This window comes from Thermobia domestica, chromosome 18 (genome assembly GCF_964235325.1).
Source record: "Thermobia domestica chromosome 18, izTheDome1.hap1.1, whole genome shotgun sequence".
NCBI classification, from domain to species: Eukaryota; Metazoa; Arthropoda; class Insecta; order Zygentoma; family Lepismatidae; genus Thermobia; species Thermobia domestica.
This window is the reverse complement of record NC_137471.1, coordinates 72418245-72443800: the sequence shown is the minus strand read 5'-3', so window position 1 is coordinate 72443800 and position 25556 is coordinate 72418245. Positions and strand designations below refer to the sequence as shown.

At 36.1% G+C, this 25556-nt stretch overlaps 1 protein-coding gene across 1 annotated transcript in view; it reads right to left on the bottom strand.

The window, feature by feature from the left end:
- Positions 1–25556, bottom strand: part of LOC145675126 (adenylate cyclase type 2-like) — a 1402841-nt gene that overhangs the window by 310810 nt on the left and 1066475 nt on the right. The window contains exon 5 of the mRNA XM_081745496.1: positions 16371–16724. Coding sequence (XP_081601622.1) covers positions 16371–16724 — 354 coding nt within the window. The remainder of the gene's footprint in view (positions 1–16370; positions 16725–25556) is intronic.

The following is a 25556-nucleotide window of genomic DNA, read 5'->3' as shown; positions in this document are numbered from 1 at the left end:
CCAGTCTCGAATTAGGGATACTCTTTACTTTTACTGAAGTTTAAGTGCTAGTTGTGTCTTGCTTTTCAATGAACCCTTCATTATGTAACAGTTTCCTGGTCCAAGGACCCATAACAATACCCTTATTTTCTCGTGTTATACACTCCAATCCTCGTCCTTTTGTGACAAAATTGTTTATAATCTCAAGTTTCATATATAAGGTGAGCAGATACCCATTTTCAGGATCAACAACAGGATTATGGGTAATTCTTCCTCTCTGGAGTCATGGAGGTTAGTATTATTTAAGAAAAAGATATGCCTATTTTATCTATTTTTTTAGTTGCAGAATCAACATTCATACTCCTAATCCTAATAATATTGTCCTAATGTTATTATCCTAATGATAAACGGCATACACCTCAGTTTCTGTGTAACGCTAATAATAATCCTAATCCTAATAATAATAATAATACTTATGCTAATAGATATCTTTTGTCCTTTGTTATCATTTGTCTACCTGATGCTAATAGATATAGAGCTCCTCTTGGTTAAGCGGTTAGCATAGGCGCCTTTGGTGTGGGTTACCGAAGTTCGATTCCTGGCAGGGCTCATGCAGTTCAGATTCCACGTTAAACGGTAAGTCCACGTCTCATATTGCATAGATGCTGAAAGAGACGCTAAACTGAAATCAAATAAAAAGTTTAAAAAAAATAAAATAAAAGATTCAGTTACTACTTGCCTACTGAATGTTAAATCGTACAGGCAATTTGCCTATTTAAAACTTTTTAGTTTAGTGTAACAGTAGTACGCCTATAGACTCCACATCTAATGTGTCAAGGAGAGGTTCTAATTACAGATTAAGATTTGGCTCTGTATAAATTCTGTGTATAAGAACGGTTGCCAAGCACTGCGGGATTCCATTCCAGGAGAGGGCACACATTTTTTTTGGAACTGATCCGGTATCATGTATATACAATTAGGTAATTGTTTGAAACAGAAGTAATGAATTTCAGTGTAAACAACGAAAACACGGTGAAGAAAACGAATATTCTGAACATATATATCGCACAAACAACATCATCTTCCTTCGATAGTTCTTTGTGAGATTGGCGGCATGGAGTTCTAAAGTTAAGTCTTGATGCACCACTGATAAACCGGTCGTGATATTAGATAGGTAGGGTAAATCGAGAGTGATGATTTTAATAGGAGGTATTGTTTCCGATATCTATCTATCTATCTATCTATCTATCTATCTATCTATCTATCTATCTATCTATATATATATATATATATATATATATATATATATATATATATATATATATATATATATATATATATATATATCTTTCCGTTTTCGGAATACAGTCTAAGCACCCCAAAAACGATTACTGAAGGCGCCACTGATGATAGATTATGATATTGAATGTGGCCAGACAAATTTACGGATACATAATATAGATTATGACAATGTATACGGCCAGGGATATATTATATATAATTTAAGGGATATATTATTGACATTGAATAGCGCAGATAAATTTAAGGAATAGATTATGATACTGCATATGGCCAGATGAATTTTATGATACTGTATACGGCTAGATAATTTTAAGGGTACACTTTATAACAATGAATATAGCCAGATAAATTTAAGGGATACATAATAATACTGAATGCGGCCCGATAAGTTTAAGGATTTAGATTATGATACCTAATACGATCAGATATATTTAAGTATATATCATGAGACTGAAACTCGGACGGATAAATTTAAAGGTATATATTATAACCCTGAAAAAGATTAGATAAATTTAAGGAATAGATTACAACAGTAGAAACGGCGTAAGTGTAAGATACTGATGTCGAATCTGAAATCGGTTTGTCGATGCTCTTTCTCGTGTTTCAAACATAAGACGTTCTGATTAAAAAAGAATTTTTGGCGCTTAGTGCGTTGAAACCCACCCTGTCATTTGAAAACAGAACTACAACAGAAACTTAGTGGATGCTATCGTTATTATGAATAGTATCAGTTCTAGTAGTAGTAATAATAGTAGTAGTTATTACTCTTTCCCCAAGGCCTACCTCACGGCGAAGCTGTTTCATTGAATTGTTGATATAGAGAATCGATGCTCACAACGGCGGAAGTTTATTACATTAGAACATACAACGAACCATTTCCGCTACACTCTCTCCGTACATTCAACGCAAAAGTACATATTACACCAGTAATTGAATTCTTGAAATTCTTTACATAGGGTTTAAATAATTATAATCACAATCATCAAACAATTGTTTTCTAATTAAACAGTGGACTAGCGGGCAGCGCGCGTATCTTTAGTGTGCGAGGTTTCGGGTTCGATTCCCGGAAAAAGAGTATATTACACTACAGTAGGTCTTTGTAAAACTTTGTTATATAGCCTATGACTGAGGATGGGCGTAAATACAAATAAAAATCAATCAATTTAGTTCTTTCATTATGGATTTTTTTTAGGAGGAGGAATGAGTGTTTGGCTGGAAGGAATCACGGCTGTATTTAACATTTTTGCCGCCCAGGCTATTGAAAAAAAAATAGCCTTCTATGTATCTAGGTTCAAGAAAGATTTGTTACTTCCTCACCCCTATTTCCTCATATTCAATTATGATTAAGCGCAAACGAAACACATTATGACCAAAGATAAAGCATTATAGGCCTTAATTTTGTTCTTGCAGCCGATAAGCCATACCATCAGCACCTTCTCGTGCCAGTAGCATCACAATGAGAAGACTTGGTCGGGTTTCGGCACCGAGATTGTTTTTTCAGTATGGAGCTCCGTTATATTTCTCTCACGTAAGCAAACTCTTTCACCGTTTACCTTATTCAATCTCGTGGAAATTTGGCGCATTGTGTCCAGGCCCCTATGGTCCGTACTTAAATACGAATCTGTGTACAAACTCCATTCTGTTTAACTTGGGACTGTATTCTTGTGTAGGTACAAAAGTGTTGAGAATGAACATATTTTTTAAAAAATCAAGTTACTTTTCCTTTAGCGGTTCCCTGAAAGAAGAAGACGCTTTAATATTGCAATGAACTCTATTAGTTACGTACCATAGTTATGCCTAAGAGGCACGGGGACTCAGTGGTATAGCGCTCTCCTCTGGTGCGTGGGGCCCCTGGTTCGATCCCCGGACAAATAAGTTTGTGTCCGTTTTTTTCTCAGAGTACTCCCGTTTCCTTCCAGATAAAGAGATCTCTATCTCCCAGATAAGGTTGTGGTGGACAACATTGTTTCCGTGGGGTTTGTTGGAGTGTTTTCGTTTCCTACCACTATCTCATTCGATCAATTCTTCCATCATAACTCGCTTAACCTAATCATCGGTCAGCCTTAGCCTAGAGAGCACAATCCTGGGATGCTAAACTGAAATATTTTATTTCATTTTTACCGTGGTTATGTCGTGTAAGCTAAAAGGAACGTTAATGATGAGAATGAATGAAATAGTAAAATGAATAAAATTGTAAGAAACGGGAGAACTCCGAGAAAACACATGCAGATAGTGTTTGTTCACTACAAAACCGACTTGATGCGAGGCTAGCATTCAACCAAGGACCTTACACACAAGAGGTGAATGGTGTACCACTTAAGCCACCGCGGCACTCATTTTAATATTATCCAGACTCGTATTGTTTCTAACGCTAAGATATGACGATCTGTTTTAAATGAAATCATGTTTTTTAGTCCTAAACCTAAATATCATTTAGAACTGTTGCAAAGGGGCACGGTGATTCAGTAGTAGAGGGTTTGCCTCTGGTGCAAGGAGCCTCTGGTTCTATCCCCGGACAAATAAGTTTGTGTCCGTTTTTTTCTCAGAGTACTCCCGTTTCCTTCCAGATAAAGAGATCTCTATCTCCCAGATCTCTCAGATATATCAATGTCTCTCTCTCTATAGATATAGATATAGATATAGATATAGATATAGATATAGATATAGATATAGATATAGATATAGATATAGATATAGATGTAGACAGCGGCGTAACTAAGGGCTTGGGGGCCATCGCGCAGACAACGTGGAGTGGGGCAACATCTCTACGTCTTACTTCACGATTTGGGGGCCCCGTGACGGCTTGGGCCGCCTCGCATTGCGAGATCTGCGGGGGCCTTATTTACACCCTGGATATAGATATAGATATAGATATAGATATAGATATAGATATAGATATAGATATAGATATAGATATAGATATAGATATAGATATTTAAACAAATGAGTTTTGTTTCACATTCTGGAACTACAACAGACTGTCGAACTAAGTATCTGAATTGAATACTGAAACTAAGCGTAGTAAATCTGTTACTTCCAGTTTTAATAGAGGAATAAGGCTAGAAAAGGACATCTTTTCTGTGATGTTGAAGCCATATCAGAAAGCCAGTTTCACTTTTTTCTTTTTTGTTGTTAGATAAAGGTTAATGTTCAAAGCGGAATTGGCTGTAGCTTTATACATCCGTTGCATTAAAGAAAAAAAGTCGGAAATGGACCATACTCTTCGGACGTTTAATCAATTATAGAAAACTAACTGATTCTTACTTTCTCGTATGGAAATCCATAGTGAAACCGGAAGTAGTAGTAAATTTCTACATTTCCGGATTTCGTAGAGACTTGTAAGTCAAAATGGTATGTTTCCTTGATACACTGAATCAATTTTTAGAAAAAGAATTAGATTTATGGCAATTAATGTTGAACTCAGAAACTGTTAATTTCTCTCTCTTTCGGTTTACTTTATTTCTCTTTCGGCTGTTCTGTATGGTTGAGAAACATGGTCGCTTACTCTGAGGGAAGAACGTAGACTGAGAGTACTTGAGAACAAAATCCTGAAATGGATACTCGGACCCAAGTGGAACGGAAATCGGGAATGGCGGAAACTTCATAATGAGGAACTAGCATAATTTACATATTTCACCGAACATTGTTAGGGTAATCAAATCTAGTAGGCTCAGGTGGGCAGGTCATGTAGCCAGAATGGAAGAAAGTAGGAACGCTGGAAAACCAACCGGAAAACGACCATTAGGAAGACCTAGGCGCAGATGGGAGGATAATATTAGGACGAATCTCGCAGAAATAGGAATACAAAGTAGAAACTGGATTCATTTGCTAAGGATAGAAGTCAATAGAGAGCTTTTGTGAATGCAGCATTGAACCTCCGGGTTCCATAGGTCATAGAGTTAGTTGGGTTTAATAGAGGGTTTATACAAACGTATACGTAGACAAGGGCGCCTATGTTGTGGTTTCCAAGGGGGGTGGCAAGTATAAGCGACATTTCAAATATAGTTTCAAATTTTGCTGTAACTAATGTAAAAATTTTATTGTGTTTTCGATATTCCCAAGTACAATTTCCTCCAAGGGTGGGGGACAAGCGCCCCACTTTGCCCCCCTGATGGGCGCCCTTGTACGTAGATGAGTATGGATGAAATTGAACGTAGTCGGAAAGTTGAATCGATTTCATGAATTTGCTTGTCGTTATAACTTACCGTTTTAGCTCACGGTGATTAACGTTTAAACCCACAAATGGTTAATTTCTACCATTTCGAGTTTCAATGGAGAGTGAATGGGGAAAACGGTATCTATCCTTCATACACTGAAACGATTACGAAAAGATCGCTTCTCGTTGCTTCTTTCCGTTTTTGCTCTCCGGCGATCAACGTTCAAACCGGAAACTTAATTTCTATCACTTCCACACTAAAGCGTTAACGAAGTAGATGGAACCTATGTTTCGGACGCTGAATAGATTCCAAAAAATTGCTTTTCGATATCTCTTACTGTTTTCCCTTTTTGGAGATCACTTTTGGAATAGAAAGTACTAGTAAATTTCTAGCACATTTGGTTTTACAACACAAATACGGATGAAAATAATCTTTTCTTTAGACGGACAATCGATTCCCGAAAACCACATGAAGAAAGGTAATTAAAACTGCGAATACGTATAATTCAATAATTGCTACACTTGATTCCAGTATGAGTAGGGTAATTTGTCCAGACTTTTTCATTAAAACGTCTGGAGAAATATATGTAGATTTTTTGTATTTACCGGTTTTCTGCTAATTCTTCAACACAGTAGGCCTATTTAATACATAACGCGCAAACAGAGCAAGTAAAATAATTATTATGTTTTCTTTTTACAGAATTCAAAGGCATCATTAATCTCACTAACATATAAAAGTCGATGTTTTTATCTATCTGAGAGTGAATATAACTGTTTGTTATACACAATAATACAAAACAAGAAGAACACAACAAAAAAATCTTATTTATAGTATTTCTTAGTCCAATAAATAACACTAGGTGACACTAGCTAATATCACGGGCGTCGATAGCGGGGGACGGGTAACCCCAGATTTTAAACAAACATATTTAAAGAGACTATACTACTTTGTATATATAACATTTGTAGGAAAGAAGAATTTTGATTTTGATTTAACTGACCCCCCAGATTTAAAAAGCTATCGACGCCAGTGCTTACACTTCAGCTCCAAAACTCATGTTCCATAGAGGAGTGGGATTAACCCTTCTTCCACCAAGCCCTTCAATTCAAAGAAGAAGAGCCACTGCGAGTTTACAACAGAAATCTAGTTTGGCGTAATGCCAAACTTTGGAACCTGTTGCTAGTCACAAATCCCGCATCCTTTTCTTCTTCTTCTTCTTCTTCTTCATAAATTTGATAAATGTTCCTTAAAACACAAACAAGATTTTAAGTGTTTTATATTTTCGAAAAACAATAATATTTTGCTTAAAGAAAAAAGCACAGACTTTTAATTGATTTTTTCTTTCTTTCTTTTATTATTAATCTCTTCTTGCGTGGAAGACCGTTCTTGCCTCATTTCCCTTTAATCCTGAGTCTATAGAGTACATTATTATGAAGCGATTTAAATGAATTTTAGTAGCTTATGGAGCACTGCTCTTATATTCATTAAATTCTCGCTTAAAGGAGATGGAACAAAATCACATTTTAAAGCGGAAGAGATTCTAGTGCGATTGTTTCATGTAAGTAACTTCATAAAATTTAACAATGTTATTTTAGTATACAACATTTATTTTTTAAAATGCCTATCAAGATTAAACATATGCTTAAATTGAACAAAATGATAATGTTGCGTTACTCATAACTATGATTCTGGCATAATATACATACTGCAGTTAATGTTATATTAGCCATCACTATGAATCTTGCACAATGTACAACAGTACATGCCACAGTTAATGTTGTATTACTCATAACTACGATTCTGGCATAATATACAACATTACATAGGATAATTAATGCTGTATAACTCATAACTATGATTCGGGTATAAGGTACAAGAGTACATAGGATAATTAATGCAGTATTACTCATGAACTGTGGTTCTGGCATAATATACAACAGTACATACGATAGTTAATATTGTATTACTCATAACTATGATTCTGGCATAGAATAATTAATATTGTATTACTCATAACTATGATTCTGGGATAGAATAATTAATATTGTATTAGTCATAACTATGATTCTGGGATAATATACAACATTACATAGGATAATTAATGCTGTATTACTCATAACTATGATTCGGGTATAATGTACAAGAGTACATAGGATAATTAATGTAGTGTTACTCATAGCTATGATTCTGGCATAATATACAACAGTACATAGGATAGGTAATATTGTATTACTCCTAACTATGATTCTGTGATAATATACAACAGTACATAGGATAGTTAATGTTGTATTACTCATAAGTATGATTCTAGTATAATATACAACAGTATATCGGATATTTAATCTTGTATGAACGTATAATTATGACTAATTCTTTAATTTTTGTTTTACTATAATACTGTATCACCCAAAGATGAGAAATGTATCAATCGATCAAAGTATCAATCTGAACAAAATGAGATGATTAAGGCTAAATTCTGATGCGCAGTTTTCGAGAAAAATGGCAAAAACAAAGTTTTGTCGGGCTTAGAAAATGCCTTCGTTGTCAATAATAATGTTTTTTTTTTATATTCTACAGAAACAGATTAGTCATTTATTTATGCATTTTAATATGTAAAGAAAGATAAACACCGTTAACTTGCAATTGTTATCTACTCCCTCCTCCTAAGGATGACATGCCTACTGTTAACAGTGACACACACATATTTCTTAGAAAATTATACTTCCGCCACTGTTAATTTTGGCCGGGCCCAGTCTACTTGTTTACCATCGCTGACCTTGAAGCATGTCAAGCTAATGTTGTGTTGCCATTTAACACACACTCCTGAACTTCGGTAGTTATATAGGTCTTGCTTATTGGCGTGACGAGGCACCTGATATGAGTGTTTTCATAGACAAGTTATCAGCAGCCAATGACAGGCTCTACTGTTACGTGGTTGAAAGACTGTTCATGGATTAGCAGTACTTAATGCAGAAAGCTTAGTTTGTCTCTGTCTCGCTTTAAATCTCTGATACAATACGATCAATATATATATATATATATATATATATATATATTTGCTAGTCATAACCATAATCATAAGTTTAGGTAAAGGATATGAACACTTTCTAACAATGCAACAGGATAGTGATAAAAGCTGAATAGTGGTAAGTAACTGTAACTCTGAGGTGCACTTCATATCACAACACATTGCATCACTCATTTTTATATAAATTGACACATAAAGGATTAGGAGAGATTCTCAAAAGCTGTGTAATAGTAAATTATGAAACACTATATTGTAAAAGATCTTTTATACACTGCTCAAGATCGTCAAATATTGTGTTTACCAAGGTATAGCAAAGTTATGTTACTGTGATAAAGTACGGGTTAAACCATTTTCATATATTCCATGCTTGGCCTGCCATCTGCTGGGAACTTGTAGCATTGTGTACACTCTTAAAAATAATTTCTTAAATTTGAGAAACAATTTCTTATCTGTGTACCGAGACAATATTTTCTTAGAAACGAGATTTGGCAATTCTCATTCATAAGGAAAGTAACAGTTTATTCTATCGTTCCGCTTTGTACATCCTCATCGATTCTTCTCATTAATGAGAGTTTCACTCTTGTTTCAAAAAAAAGAAAAAGAAAAAGAAAAAAAGAAAAGAAAAGAAAAGAAAAAAGAAAAATGGTTTCTTAGATTTAAGAAAATATTTTTAACAGTGTAGAATTACAGCTAACATACAAACGAAAAATGTAAATTACAAAACACTGGAGGCTGATGGGGAAACTTTGATGACAGATTTGAATTCAGTACATTAAAATCTACAAGGAACAGGTGTCAGAGCGTCTGTAGCAAAAACACTGTTGTCAAGTGAACCAGAGATAATTGATTTACTTTTTCTTTTGCCCTTACCTAATAGGAGGTTATGAATGCTGAGATTATAAACCGCGTTTCATTGGTTGGTGGCATTAGAGTATGTCACTCCTTTCAGCACCGAGGCTATATAAGACGTGGAAGTAAAGCTCAACGTAGGATCCGAACCACATAAGATCCCGTGAACCTGGGTCTCCCTTTTCGTACGATATACGCGTACGCTAACCATATAGGCACGAAGAAGTTCAGCTAGCTCTATGTTACACGAAATCAAAAGGCTTTATGGCATAGGAACGGAAGTCAGATATCCAATTTCCTTCAGCGCTCGTAAGTTATAATTATTACTTTAAGTACTGTACGTATATTCCCGAATATAAAGCATATACGAACATGAATCACATTTGAAACTGATTGCAATGGTACGAAGATTTGGAAAACAAATGTTTCAGTCAAATGTAATATGCTTTTATGTAAAATCAGAAATAAATCAGCATTCCCGTTTGAAGTGCCAACGCTACTCAAATTCCTTTAGGGGAAGGTTAAGCAAAACTAACTAATTTTTGCGGTACAGGATGGTCCTATCTGAAATATTAAATTTTTTATTTGAAACATTTTCTCGTACAATACGTATTTCTCGAGATATTTCGATCTCTCAATTGAAAATAATCACGAAGTATGTTTGTATAGTATCAAGGTAATTAATTAGTACCAGTCCTTAAGCTTGGGTAGTACTGCAAGTGTAGGGTGATGTACGTCCCAATTATTCGGGATTGTCCCGTTTTGAGAATACAATATACTGTCTCGACTTTCTTAAATAATATTTTGAGACATTTTTTTGCCTCTAGAAAACAACATAAGTTTTATTGTAATGTGATTATGAGTGAATTAGGTGCTGTTTTACTGTCGCCTAATTACATTCCAATATACTCTTTTACTTGAATGTTTTTAAATGTTCTATTTTTACCTGTTCATAGTACGTACGCGTGCAATCTAATGATAAAAACAAGACATATCAAATAGCATGGAATAAATTTAGTGAAGTATCCTGAAATGGATTTTTAGAGTGGAATGAATCACTAAAAAAAAAAAAAAAAAAAAAAAAATAGATTCGAAGTATATTCTGGAACGTAGAAACTTTTTTATTTTAAACATGTTTTCTCTAAAATACTTCCCTTATTCTTAAAATGTCATCACAGTTCATGCTAAGTGAGCTTTGTGGTGGACATATACCGTGTGCATGGGTTTCGTCGGGGTTCTCCCAGGTCTACCTACTTTCTTCACTCCACCATTTCATTCTACATCCTCATCATCACCGTCTCCGTTAGCCACTACGACATAACCGTGAGACGCAAAGATGAAAGATTTCATTTTATTTAAAAATCTCATCGAGAAAGTAATCACTCATTCACCTCTTCTCAAGTTGACGAATATGAATGTTATTAAATTTTTAAGTAATATAATGAACTAAATCCTGAACATTGTACCCATTTCTAAACTACCCGTTTTAGATTTCTAAACTATGCTATGCATAAGCGTGTGGGGAGTTATACAAGGTATTTCAAAACAACACCAACTACATTCGGGAGGTGATTTCTGACACCAAGATAAGACGAAAAGTATGGATCAACCTGGGATGCACAAATGCTTCCTTTCGGAGTTACAGGCTGTCGAAAACATGAAAAAAATGAACGAACTTAAAGGTCCACAGCTCCAAAACTATGGGACCTACCACAGTCGGGTCAAGACTTTATTTAGGAACTAGTATTTGCCCTATTCAAACATCCATGTTTCAGAATCCTGTGGTACTTCCGCAACAATTTTTATAGAGGTAGTTGGTAAGTACTTCAACCTATATGACCGTAGCAAAACTCCTTCTATAAAAATTGTTGTGTTAGTACCGCTGGATTCTGAAACATGTATTTTTGGATACTGCACATATTAGTTCCTAAGTGAAATCTTGACCCGACCACGATAGGTCCTATGGGTTTGGAACTATTACCTTTGAAATTCATTTTTTCATGTTTTCGGCAACCTATAACTCCAAAAGGTAGCATTTGTGCACCCAGGTTGGTCTATACTTTTTGTCTTGTCATGGTATCAGGAATTACTTCCCAAACGTTGTTGGTGTTGTTTTGGAACACCTTGTATAGAAAGGTAATATGTCCATCTATCTATCAACAAGTATCAGAGTAAACATGGTAGGAGATAACAAGAATCGTTTTCTTATGAGTCAATTCCTCGTCCAAATAATAGGTTCCATTTCTCTATCTAACCTATTCAAACCGAAAGTACAACCTGTAGTAGAAACCAACCAGTTTTTATTTCAACGCTGATCACCATGGAAAAAAAAAGTAAGGAATAGCAAGAAATGGTTTATTCGAATCCATATAGTATTCCAAGAAAGAAAATTAGCTTCCGCTCTTACCACTCTACGAAAATTGGAAGCAGTAGAAATTTAGTGATTTCGGTTTTAATTTTGATGTCTATACGGCAATAAAGGAAAGATGTAGCAAGAAATAGCATTTTCCGATCTTGGTTCAGCGATACAAAATAAGAATTGTCCCAAAGTTTATCCTTCTATTCAAACTAAAAGAAGTCGAAATATTCGATCATTAATCGCCATATTGAGAAACGGCAATTGTTAGTGACAGACATATTTATATAAACTCAGTACTGTAAGAATAGTTTCGTCTCCTACTTCATTATTTCATTGCAACCGGAAGTGGTAGTGGATATCTACCACTTCCGGTTTTAATATTGATTTCCATAGGGTGGAAACGGTAATAAGATGTGGCACATGGTTTTCGATATGTATTCAGAATCCAAAGAATAGATTTAATTTCAGTTGATAATCTTCTACAGAAACCGGAAGTGTAAATAATTTCCGGTTTCAATATTGATTAATATTTAGTTACAAAATTGCACGAGATAGCAAGAAACTATTTTATATAGATTTGGCGTGCGAAGAACAGATTTTATCTCCGATTTTATTCTCCTGATGCAATCAGAACTTACATAGAATCTAGGTCTCTTATATCCGGTTTCAGTATTCAAATCAAATAGTTTGAAAGTCTCTCGTAATTTTACACTGTGAAATGAAACGCTCTTCTTTTAAGATAGAATCATTGTTTTCGTTTACGCATCACTAAATTAACAACGACAAACTGACGATACCGTTGCTAATAATTAATTGTAATTCTACTACAAGATTTTACTTTTTTTAAAAAAAATGATACAATAATTCTGTAATTTTGGCATATAACTTTATCAAGGATCAACATATACCACACTATCTTCATTGATCAATCCTCAACCCGTCTTATGTTATCCAGTAATGTTTCTGCTAGGCGGGCACCCAGAAATTATTATATCTGCTAGGTATTATTGGGAGGGGTTCAAAGTTTGGGGGATACAATATTAAGTCAGTATAAGCATAAGTTCATTGCCTTAACCAATGCGTAACGAAATGGCACATATTATAAGTATTGCACTATAACATAGAGTTATGCGTCAACTACAACATAAAATACTATTTCCTGTTCTTATGTATTCTGTTATCTAAAAAGGCAACATATAAGAGGAAAAGTTGATGAGTTACGCAAGATGGCGCTTCCTGTTGGATTTTGCTACTCCTGTGCTTAGTTTTACGATTTTTTTTTTATGAAAGCGTATACAGGTATTTGGAGTTGTAGAATTTGGAGGGGATCCGAAATCGGTGGACCCCCATATGGGTCCGCCCTTGGTTACTGCTAACGATACTTCTTAAGCAGCTCAATATCACAGTATTATTTACTTACAAATCTTAGAACGAGTGAGACGTTTCGAATGCAAAAACGACAAATTGTTATTGTGAAAATAGTAGATTATATCAACGTAAATTGCGGCATGTCATATTCGGTTATGTGTAGGAAATAATGATGCAGCGTTCCCCAGCGTCGACTTTAGATGCAACTTACGGTTTCAGACTTGGCTAGGATTCACGATATCCGTATATTACTGTAAGACAACGCAGCAAAGCAATGTCTACAATTTTTACTTTGTATTTTTGCTTCAGAAATGTAAAATGAAGCAGAAGAAAAATAAAATATTTAGTTTAACATCCCACAATAGTATATTTTGGGGGCTATGGTAGGTTAGTGGTAAAGTAGTTATCTTTGTTGTTACATTGGTTGTTCGATCCCAAAATAGACAATAACATGTCAGTGGGTTTTCTCAAATTTCCTGTTTCTCTGTTTCATAAACTTTCAGGACATTAATCAACCGCTATCTTTAGCCTAAAGAGCATAAACGCAAGACCTTAAATTATATAATTAATTTAATTTTTAATAATATGTCCTATAGGCTAAAAAAACAATGAGCAACCAGTTCACATGACATGTGCAACTGAGGCGAGAGCTCTACAACTAAGGTACAATCAAATTGAGCTTCCTTCCTAGGTTATTAGATTTCAACTTAAGATTTTGGGTGTCCGAGAATTCCCTGTACTTGCAGATTTGAGTATCAAAGTAATTAGTATATACTACACTTGAGTTGTTACATACAAGGTCTACATATCCAGGGCATCGATATGTGTTCCATCGTGCTCGTATATGCGTTTCCATGCCTTCCTTGACATGTTGTAAAGCTCCTGAGGAGTTGTCTTCAAAAAGCTTCTTCAACACTCTTCTACAATTCTCAATCTGTTCTGTACCGACGATAAGAGACTTCATCATCCCTCGCAATAAGTCTTCTGGCATTGTAAGGGTTCCATCGCATGCCACTAAGCTTTCTTCAACTGTGTAAGTACAACCACCCACATCACAACTGGCTTCACAACTGAAACGCTCCACACGTGACAACGAAACCAGTGTTACCAGTAACACAACTAAAATTATACTGACATTACTCTTTGTGATGCTCAAACCTAGGAGTACAGGGACTTCTCCAACAATCCATATAATGTAATTTTCGTTTGGTAGCTCATTGTTACTTTTGTTACTATATTTTATGAATTCCTTGTTTATAAACAGTTTACTTCACTGTTTTGGAATTTAGTATTGATTTGAATTTTATCAGTACTTCTTATATATACTCCATATCAAGGTTAAGCTCTTTCGTGGTTAAGTGGTTAGCGTACGTGCCTTTGGTGTGAAAGACCAGGATTCGATTCCCGGTGGAAGTTCATGTGGTTCGGATTCCACGTTGTAGGTCCACGTCTCATACAGCCTCGCTGCTGAGAGGAAAGCAAAATAAAAATCAAATGAAATCTAATCTATCTCGAGCATTTCAAACTCATCACTGTCTGAGATTGGAACGTGATTTTACGCTCGAAGAGTATGCAGTGGTTCAGTGATAAAACGCTCACCTTTGGTGCACAGTGACCCTAGTTCAATCCACACTCGTATCAGGCGAGTTTGTGCTGCAGAAACACCACATGTGTGGGATTTTTATGGTTCTCCCATCTCCTCCAATTTTCTTCATTTTCGATCTTTTCTTCATTATTATTATCATCAAGATCTCCCTTAGCATAGCTGGATAAGCGTAGGACGTTAAACTAAATGAATAAATTAATTTATGCTCGGAATGGCGATACGGCCACAGTTAAAGAGGTAAGGCAAGATAAAGGTGTAGAGAAGTGTTCTCAGTGCACACACATTTTATGGACCCACGAGAAACGTATAAACCTGGAAAATCATGATTAAGCGTCGACGTTAACCTATCACGAATGAACGTGCAATCATCAAGTTTCTCTGTGTGTTCATTTGGTTCACTGTAAATGGAAAATATAAATTCAGCTTGAAATTATTACTCTATTATAAACTAGTATAAGCTTCCCAGTTGCGGAAAAATATCGCCCTTCATTCAGTATTAAGCAAATCTTTATTTATTTATTTATTTTTTCGAAAGTTTCGCTAACTCCACATTTCACATTCCATGGCCCGTATCTCGGGAACCAAAAGTCTGTACTCCAAAATATTTCACATGCTATATGACAAGTAAAAATCTACCACCAATTTAATTCATTCACATCGCATAAATTCCGTTTATTTAATTATTTCTTCCAAAATGTAAAGCCCAAAATTTGATGGTCTACAACTTATGAACTGAAAGCCTTACAACATAATATTGTATACGCTATTAGGGCCTGGCAAGGTATGCCACACGTTGGCATGCCTGAGGTGCCTATCTCTTCAAGGGTTTCGAAGCAAGCCTCCAAATTTACCATTTCTCATCACATTTACCAGTCTCTCCCAAATTTACTCATTTTCTTCCCCAAATTTACCATTATCTCCCCCAAATTTACCATTCTCTCTCCCAAATTTATCTTGTCCCTCAAAATTTATTATTTTCTTTCCCAAACTTTTTTCTCTCTAAATTTACCATTCTCTTTTCCCCAAATTTATCTTTTCCTTCCAAATTTACCATTCTCTTCCCCAAATTTATATTTTCCTCTTAATTTATCCATTCTATTCCCCAAATCTATCTTTTTTTTCAAATTTACTATTCTCTCCCTCAAATTTATCTTTTCCCTCCAAATTTACCGTTCTTTTCCCCAAATTTATCTCTTCCCCTCAAATTAACGTCTCTCCCCCAAATTTATGTTTTTTCTCCACATTCAGCCATTCTCTTCTGCAAATTTATCTTTTCCCTCAAAATTTATCATTATCTTTCCCAAATTTACCTTTTCCCTTCAAATTCACTCATTCTCTTTCCCAAATTTATTTTTTCCCTCAAACGTACCATTCTCTTCCCCAAATTTATCTTTTATCTCCAAATTTATCTTTCCTCCAAATTTACTATTCTTTCTCGCTAATTTTATCATTGTCTCCCCAAGATTACCATTCTACTCCAAAATTTACCATTCTGCTCCCAATGTATGTTTCTACCCCAAATTTAGAATTGCCTAGTTTGATTGTACCATTTTCTACGAAATATGATGTCCTCCAATTTTTCTCAATGATACAACATACGACCTAAACCCTATCTTGGGCAATCCCGGAATACGTCAACTTTGATCCAGATCACATGAGTTCGGTCGAATACAGAAAAAAAAATCAGTGAAGGACACAACAAGATAAATAATTCAAACATACCTGATATAAATATCCCGGAAGACTTTTGTCTCGCAGCAGAAAAGCCAAAATCAGATGTAACCCAGTTAGCACCCCACCGACTGCAATGGATATGACACGGGACACTGGCATCATCGTATGTGCAGCCACCACAAGAGCGAATATAGGAAGCACATCTCCTGGTGGTCGACTGGGACCATTCAGGTAAGTTAACAGGAAAATCCCAACGCCAACAGTGCAACACACCAATAAGGACACCCCTAGCGCCAAGACGTCCGTCTGGAGGCCTGGGCATTGACCAATCACGAGAGCCGATGTAACAACGATTGTAATGGCTGCCAATACTATCAGCTGTGGGATGTGTGACTCCAGGTTCTGAAAAGAAACAAAGATAAGAAGTCCTATTAGATATAGTGTAACTTTACTTACAGTTTTTTTTTTTTGTACATTTAAAATATAAGAGTGTTGAATATTGTAGGAGGTTCGAGCGAATTTGTGCGATAATTTTCATTTTTTTTTTTTTTTTTGCAAATTTTGAACTAATTTAGAAAGATAAAATATCTGTTGAAAATTTATTATCGCTGTCTGTATTTATAACTATATTTTGGATTCACCTTTTAGCAATTGGTGAATTGTTCTCCCAGTATGTTAAAAATAGAAAAAAGAAAACAAGATATTTCTAGTCATGGTTATGGTTTAAGGTTCTATGAATTTCACCTATTCCTAGTATTATTGATATATTATGAGTTCGAAAGCATATGATGATATTTTTTTGCTCTAAAAATAGTACAGATAGATAGTATATTCTGGAAGACTTTCTCAAACTTGACTGTTTCAAATAGGTGTGGTGTAATATTATCCAGTGTAAATCTATTTGGGAAAATATAGAGATAATTAATGAAAGAATAATACACCCTAGGGGAATGCCGGGATGATATTTTTTAAATATAGGACCTGGACGATATTATAGGAACATATTTTCTAGTAGATTATTTAAGAAATAATAAAATACATTGTAATTCTTGGAAAATTAAACTTGGAGCAAGTTCATAAAGTGTTATCTTGCGCACAGTCAACTCCTACAAAGTGCTCACATAAAGGGGTTGTTTACGAATGGTTTTGATTTATTATGTCATGTCATTTTTGGTTCGGGCGTACAGATTATGCTTCAGTCCCATCCAACGCATTTTCTCGGAAGAACTACTCATTCTTACCACAAACTCGGCAGCTTTCGTATGGCCACACGGTAGCATTCTCCTGGGGTGTCACATACGCTGTTCCTGATAGCTGCTTGCAGGGCGTCATTATCCGGAAATCTTATACTACATACTAACTCTCAGTCCATTAGATAAAAAATCACCGCTAGGTATGGGTAAGTACGGAGGAATGTGCTAACATATTAAACTTTCGTGACCTCAGCTTCTTATGAGTGCTTTGACTGGTGTGCGAATGAGCATTGCCATGAAGTAAAAGTCCATCCTTGGCTCACTTTTCCTTCCAATACTGCCATACACAGCAACACAACTTTCGTAGGGAAGCACACTGCACATAGCTGTTGAGTATTTTCGCCGTGAGCCAATTCAGCATCAGAATGCCATCTTCGTCCTAAAATACCATTGTCATTTACACAGGAAAGAGTTAACCGGAACTTCTTTCCTATTTTAGAACTGCTCTTATGCTTTAATTGCTTCGACGAGAAGAACCCGTCCGGAACACCATCGTGAAATATCAGTAGCTCATGGCACTTATCCATTCTGGTTTGTTTCTGTTCGGTTGATAAAGATCCGCTGAATCTAATATGCATTGTTGGACGATTTTTATGCAACGCGAGGTGATTGAGACCTGTTTATACTTCAGAACGTAACGGGAATATTTTCCGCTCAAAAACACGCGAAGTGGTTAAATCAGTCCGAGAGGTAGATGTCTGATCACTGCTCTTCTCTATTTGATCTGCTTCGTTCCCACGTTTTAAATTTATTTACTTACTTTGACAACTGTCGCAACTGACAGTCCAAATAACACCATGAATTTCGTGCAATATGCTGTAAATGTTCGCAAACTTTTGCCTCCCTTTCACAAGAATCAAGCAGTCCACTTTTGACAGTCATAATCACGCTATATGATCTGCCATTGAAGACATTTTACCCTTAGCTGGCGTGTTAGTCACACTACTCATGACATCTATAGGCCTCAGGCCTCATTCTTCAAGATAGATTCTTTCAGATTATTGTATAGTCGCCGGCTTTCGTCTTCCGAGGATTGAATACCTGACCCAGTCTAAATCATTTATAATTTACCTTCGTATATATTAATATAGTAAAAATATTAGGTACAGCCAAATGTGATATTTGTGAATTGTGAAACGATGGAGAAATTACTATCTCAAACCATGAACGTAAACGAAATCAGTGTGCAGAAAACAGAAAAAGGAAAAGAACAATGTGTGTGGGATGATAGCGATGATAGCAGATAACATCATAGTATTTGGGGTTGTCTTTATGCAGAACAGTACACAGTTAAATTGTACGCAATATTGTTAATTTAATGGCATAGGTATAAGTACAGCAAATTGCTAATATTGTAATATTTTTCTGTTATTTATAATATGAATTATACCCTCTTTCCTGGGTTGCTCTTTACTGCCATCGGATTAATCGTGATTTTAAGTTATCCTCGGATGTCGTCTCACGTATTTCTCTGTTAAATTCTGTGTTGAGGGTATTCTGAGAAGACAGAGAATATTGTGAACATTTTGTTAAGTTGTATAACACTGACAATTGTAAATGCATAAATTGTGTCGTTTCGCCTCATTAACATATACAGGAAAAGTGTTTTCGTTGATTATTTCTTTCTCAAATGCTGCTGGATAAACTTTTTTCTTTTTACTCCTAACCTGTCCACCAGTGCTCCCAATGGCTGTGCAAGATTTCATTGAGATTTGCCTAACAACTGGGAGAAGCACAAAATTCAAAATGCACTTTGCGAAGAAGGATGGACCTCTACTTGCTAAACGCTCGCATTGCTCTGTTCATTTCATCTCATGATATTTCATGTTTTAAAAAAATGTCTGAAAGTATAGTATTACTCAATAAAAACATTTTGGGCTAGAATACTATTTTTTAAAGTTTGGTAAACAATAATTTTACTACAAGACATCAAAATACTTGGTATGTAGAAGGTAATATTGTATTTATCATAGTTGAGTAGTTTCCAATGCTTCTGAAGTATTTTTTTAAATTTAAAGTACATTGTGTCTTATTCACACAATTGACTGCAGGTAAGAAAAAAATTGTTCGTTTTTGAAGATTAATTTCCCTTTTCTGCTATGAGGCTATACGAAACATGTGCTTACACTTAAAGATGGAATCCAAGCCATTGTTCTACGTTCTAGGTTTCTTTGTACTTTAGTTGACATCCCGTTCCTCTCTGAGGCTATATGAGACTTGAGTCTACAGATTAACGTTAGGATACATATCTAATGAGCTCCCATCGAGAATCTAACCTCGGTCTCCCGCGCCAAAGCTCGGATGCTAGTTATAAAGTCAGAATGATGTTCAAGCCTCCGTAATGCGTTCAACGCTCTTAAAGCGTCGATAAAATACGAAGATGTTTACAGGAGCAAGGTTGTCTGGTGACTATTGTACGGGCTGCAACAATGGGAGGAAAAGAAGAAAGAAAGAAGGAAAGGTAAGTGGAAGGAAAAAGATTTTTTAAAGGGGGTAGATTTTTTATTTTTTGTATACAGAAAATGAATTATCATATTACTTGAATATTACTTGAATTACCATACAATACATGTTTGTGTGGCATCAGGGTGAAGACGATGCTATGTTACCTGGAGGGCGACCGCTCATCTTGCCTCCCTTTGGCGCCGTCAATACTTGGGATACTAACTCTCAAATCTATGTTTTCCAACCTTTAAGGTTAGTGTAAAGGGACAAGTTTTGCCGATAGATGTCGCTACAGTCTTCGTATCTCTCCCATGTATTTTTCACCTTTCACGAAAATTTACAATTTCTCTTACAAATGTCAACCTACAGACTTCAAATTTTTAGAGAAGGAACTTCATAACCTATTAAAGGCAACAGTCCGTGCCAATTTTTTTATTTAGAATTTTCTTCACAGTTGAAACAGTTCTATTGTTAAAGGTTTAGGTATCCATTTCAACAATCAAGCCATTTCAACAATGAAGAAAATTCTAAATAAAAAATCGGCACAGATTGTTCCCTTTAATAGGTTATGAAGTTCCTTTTCTAAAAATTTGAAGTCTCTAGATTGAAATTTGTAAGAGAAATTGTAAATTTTCGTGAAAGGTAAAAATGCATGCGAAAGATACGAAGACTGTAGTGCCATCTATCGGCAAAACTTGTCCCTTTAAACCAACCTTAATGTGGCCGTGGTTCGGAACTTGCGGGGTCCCACTATTCATACTTTCGATGTGGGACAGGGACGCAAAAACTGTTTAACACTAGTGCCATCTGCCGAAAACTTCTGTGAAATAATTGAGCTCTATGTAGCACTGATTAAATATTTATCTGATTTTCTCTGTTACAGTTTCGAACATTTATGCCCGATAACAGTAGGAGAAATTGCTAATTACAATATTTAGAATTTAATTGGACCTCCATGTTCGTTGTTAATAGCTAAATAATTACGTTAAGACTGTCTAACAATAATACAATTTAAAACTCAAATTAATTTTTGATGGAGCAGCTGAATAGGACGGGCAAAGAAAAGCCTTTAGTCTTAACTTTCTAGGTACTGGAAAAACGAAAGATTTCCGATAACAAATGCTACGGGTACTTAATCTTTGATCTGAGAATTTCCTCTAAAGAAAAGTTTTTTTTTTTTTTTTAAGATGTGATTATTATCGTCTTCGTTTTCTCTTAAAGTTGGTAAAACTTAGTCCCTTCTTTTATACAAACTTCCTTAATTACTTCTCTGGTGATCAATGCACCTTTTTGATGCAAATGCCTTTTATGAAAAGGACTACTTCTGTACAATTTTGATTTCGTGGAACAAAATGATTTCAAACCAAGCACTCTTTTGCAATATTTAACAGGAAGGCCAATATATGAACGAGAAAATAAGCTAAAATGTAAGCAACACTTCTAAGAAATTAGCTTTATAAAGAGAATACTTTCTAAATATTGCAAAATTTTCATGTCTGTGGGGTGGAGCAAAAGATGGTACATGGAGTTTGAACTTTCCCATCACCTTTTTGTTAGTATAAAATTTATCCTCTTGAGTACAATATAATACAAAATAGTACATATTTCCTCTAATCTTTGGAGGTTTCTTGGTGAGATTTACAGGAGCCCAATGACCATGCATCTTAGGGCGTATTGGATAGGTGCCTCTCAGTGAATGGGTGTCTTAGAGAAGGAAGTTGGAATTCCCAATGACCGTGCACCTTAGAAAATTTGGTGATTATGTACCTCACAATGACCGGGCTTCTTACAAAAGGAGAAAGGAGCTCAATGACCAGGCGTCTTAAAGCATATAGGAAGGGTAGCTCTCAATAATCAGGAGTTTTAGAGAGTTGCTTGTTTGATCAACCGGGCGAGATTGATGTTTTCTGTGGCATTCAGTCTCATTTTATACAGAAATGTTACTGACAGCTTGCCTCAGAGTCACTTGCCGAATGTTAGCGATAGTAGATGACGTCTTCTTGGTGGCTGTCATCTTATGAGTGTTTACATAAATCACGTGTCATAGAAACAAATGGTTACATCCAGTATGGCGTGAAAACACGTGGAATCCTACAATACTGATGAAACTGAAAGAAAGAACTTCAAATGAAATGAAAAGTTTAAGTTTTACGTCCCAAGGTTATGCTCTTTTTGGCTATAGAAGAGAGATGATAGTCAATGATGATGATTTGAATGTGGAAGGAAACGGAAGAACCTCTTGAAAATCCACGGTCACGATGTTGTTCACCACAAACTCACTTGATCTGAGATCGAACGAGGGACTCCTAGATCTCCTTCGTGACTAAACAGTTAGCGTACGCGCCTTTAGGATGGGAGACCCGTGTTCGATTCCTGGAGGGAGCTCATATGTTTCGGATCCCATGTTTAACTGTAGGTTCACGTCTCACATTGCCTCGCTGCTGAACGGGATGTTAAACTCACACATCAAATCAGGAACTCCTAGTACCAGATATGTGCACTCTAACATTTAATCCCCATAATATTTTTTTACAAACGGTTACAATAGAGAAACATACAATATAATCAACGTATCTGTAAGATCATTACATAATGAATCATTATTTTATACTGTTTTCTTTTACGTTTACCAAGAAATTCTGTCAAATTTTTTATAAATTTAGTTTTAAAATGTTCATAACTTGAAATAAAAAGGAGGTGTATCAAGATCAGCCTGTTTTGCCCATAAGTCAGTATCACATGATTATAAAGTTCAAACATTGAATATTACATCTCTGCAAGGTATAGGAGAAACGTATTGAAGCAAGTCACATAAAGAACCCAATAAACAAAGCATGGTTGTTTATATCCTAGCAGTTTAGACGTTTTCTTTCGATCTTGCAACAATAATTTTAGTATGAGGTGCTTTATGAACCACACTACAAGAATGCTTGTTGATTAGCTTATTAACTTTAGTTGTCACGAAAACTAGAAGTATAATGTTTCGTGAAAGATTACCAAGAAACTTCTGTTGCTTTTTCACCCACCATCTTCGAACATCGATATGTGACCTAAGACTTACCTGGAAGATCAAAAATAGTCCCTAACATCATCGACGACCTTCTGCCAACGTTCTGGAAGGCAATAGATTCCATCACTCTAGAACTTGGTGGGCTGTGAAGCGAAGAAAGTATCAAATGCATTTTGCACCTCTGCTAGAGATTTGAACTGGCGTCCTCTAAGGTGATTGTCCAAGGAATAGAACAGGTGATAATCACACGGTGCAATGTCCGGGAAGTATGGCGGATGCAATAGTTTCCCATCCAATGCATGGAATGGTGTCCCAGGCCATTCTATCCGCGTGGGACTTAGCATTGTTCTGTAACAGCAGGACCCGTTTACGATTCAGAAGTACTGCCTCCAGAGTTTTGAGTTTTTCTTGAACACTGCTCAACTGCTAACAGTACACCGTTGCATTGATGCTCTGACCAGCTGGTAGCAGTTCAAATGCACCATGCCGCGAGTAATCTACCAAACATACAGGAGGACTTTTTGTGCAGTGCTGGTTTTGGCTATTTTGAAACCGGTTCATGGGATGCAAACCAATGATGACAGCACCGCGGAGCTTCGTGTAGGACCCATTTCCCATTACATGTCAACACCCTGTCCAGAAATGGCTCCTTCTTCAGACGAGGCAGCAAACAAACACAGGTGTCTCTTTGTGTTGCCTTCTGGACTCGAGTCAAATCATGTGGAACTCATCGAACCAACCTGTAGTGCTCCCCAAGTTGATGGAGGTGCTGCCGAATCGTTTCTCAACTCACACTGAATTGTACTTCCAGTTCCTCACATGTCTGGCCACTGTTCGCCTCTTATTGCTGCTTGAAGATCTTCATTTTGTACATGTGTTGGTCTTCCGGCAGGTGGTGCATCTTAGAGTGTTTCGTCACCGTCCTTAAACTTGTTAAAGCACCGCTGCACTGTCCGCGTAGTCACGATACTCTCAGCAAAGGCCTGACATATCTTCCGCCCCGCTGCAGCGGTGTTTGACCCCGTTTGAACTTGTACGGTATACACGCCCTTATGACGCTCTGTGGAGGTCCCATGTTCACTTTGTCCTTACGGAAGTTCACGGTGTAGCTGAACTGCCACAACCTGGTAGTATGTTGGATATATCCACACTTACAACCGACCTTCGCCTTATCTCCATTCGCATTCAACTCACAGTGTGAGGGCCAATTGAACACAGACCTCCACAGAAAGCAACATAACTTTCTTTGTTACCTTTATAAAATTGTAGTTGCAAGTTCAAACACAAAGTCTAAACTTGTAAAATACCGAGATTCATACTTTGTTACGTGACTTTGTGTAATGTTTTTCATATGCATCTTACAGAGATGAAACTTGTAGTGCCTGAACTTCATACTCGGGCGGGAGCTGTCTTGTCTAAAAATTGGATTGGATTTGAATTCGGCTTATGAGATCGTGAACATAATGGTTATCGTGGAATCGGAACTAAATGAACTCTCGCCGGGAATCGAACTCGGGTTTCTTGCGTCAAAAATGCATACGTTATACACATAGCCACCAGGAAGCTTCCGTCTGGTCTTGTGTCTTGATTAATCTCACTTACAATAGAAAGGGACATAGTTTCCGAAACAAGACATTACTTCACGATATCTTTTCAAAACGAGACAAACAACTGTCGTCTTGTAGTCAACGGTAATTGAAAGAGATCTGTTTCGTCTCACGACTCATGACCTAAATATTGTCTCGTCTCGTGAACAACTCTACTAGTGGGCGTCTAGTACAACACTAAAATATTAGAACTACTCGTGGAAATAGAATAAGGATTTCTGGATTTATGAACATTAAAATTATAACTATTCAAAAGCATCTACTCGGTTTCAACTTGCCTATGTTATATAAATAGTAGGCTATGTGTGCTAGAACATTGATTTTTCCCTTTTTACAGAAACTTTAGCAAATTACATTTTAAACTTCTTGACTTCTCTTAAGTTTTTAAGTAAAAAAAATATATTTCCTTTCAACAATTTCCGCCCTTGCTAACACGTATCTTTAGACTTTATTTGACATGTAGTTGATTATCGGGAAACGATCAAGTCTGTGGAAGACGTCCGCAATTGATTGATTGGTTTCGCTATCAGTCAGCTGAAACAGGTCTCTAGGGCTGAGAAAACTCTTGATTTTCCTTGGACTCCCTCCACTGCTATTAATGAAAAACTGTTTCGAAACATGCCTCTACTCTTGATGATGATCTATGAGGAAGGTGTGTGCTGAAAGTTTATATAAAATTACTTTGGATTTCGTAAAAGGAATTGATTACGAAACTTAAATTAAACATGTTCAGAATATCAGGAAGAGAGAATTGGTATCTTCCTTTACTCTTTCCGCCTAATTTCGTTATTTCACATTTTTCACATTTCCAAACTATGTTATGAATAAGTATCACAAGTCCTATATAAAAAAAAAGCTATGTCCCTCTGTCTATCTGTCAACAGATATGAAAGCGAAAAGAATAAGAGATATAGAGAAT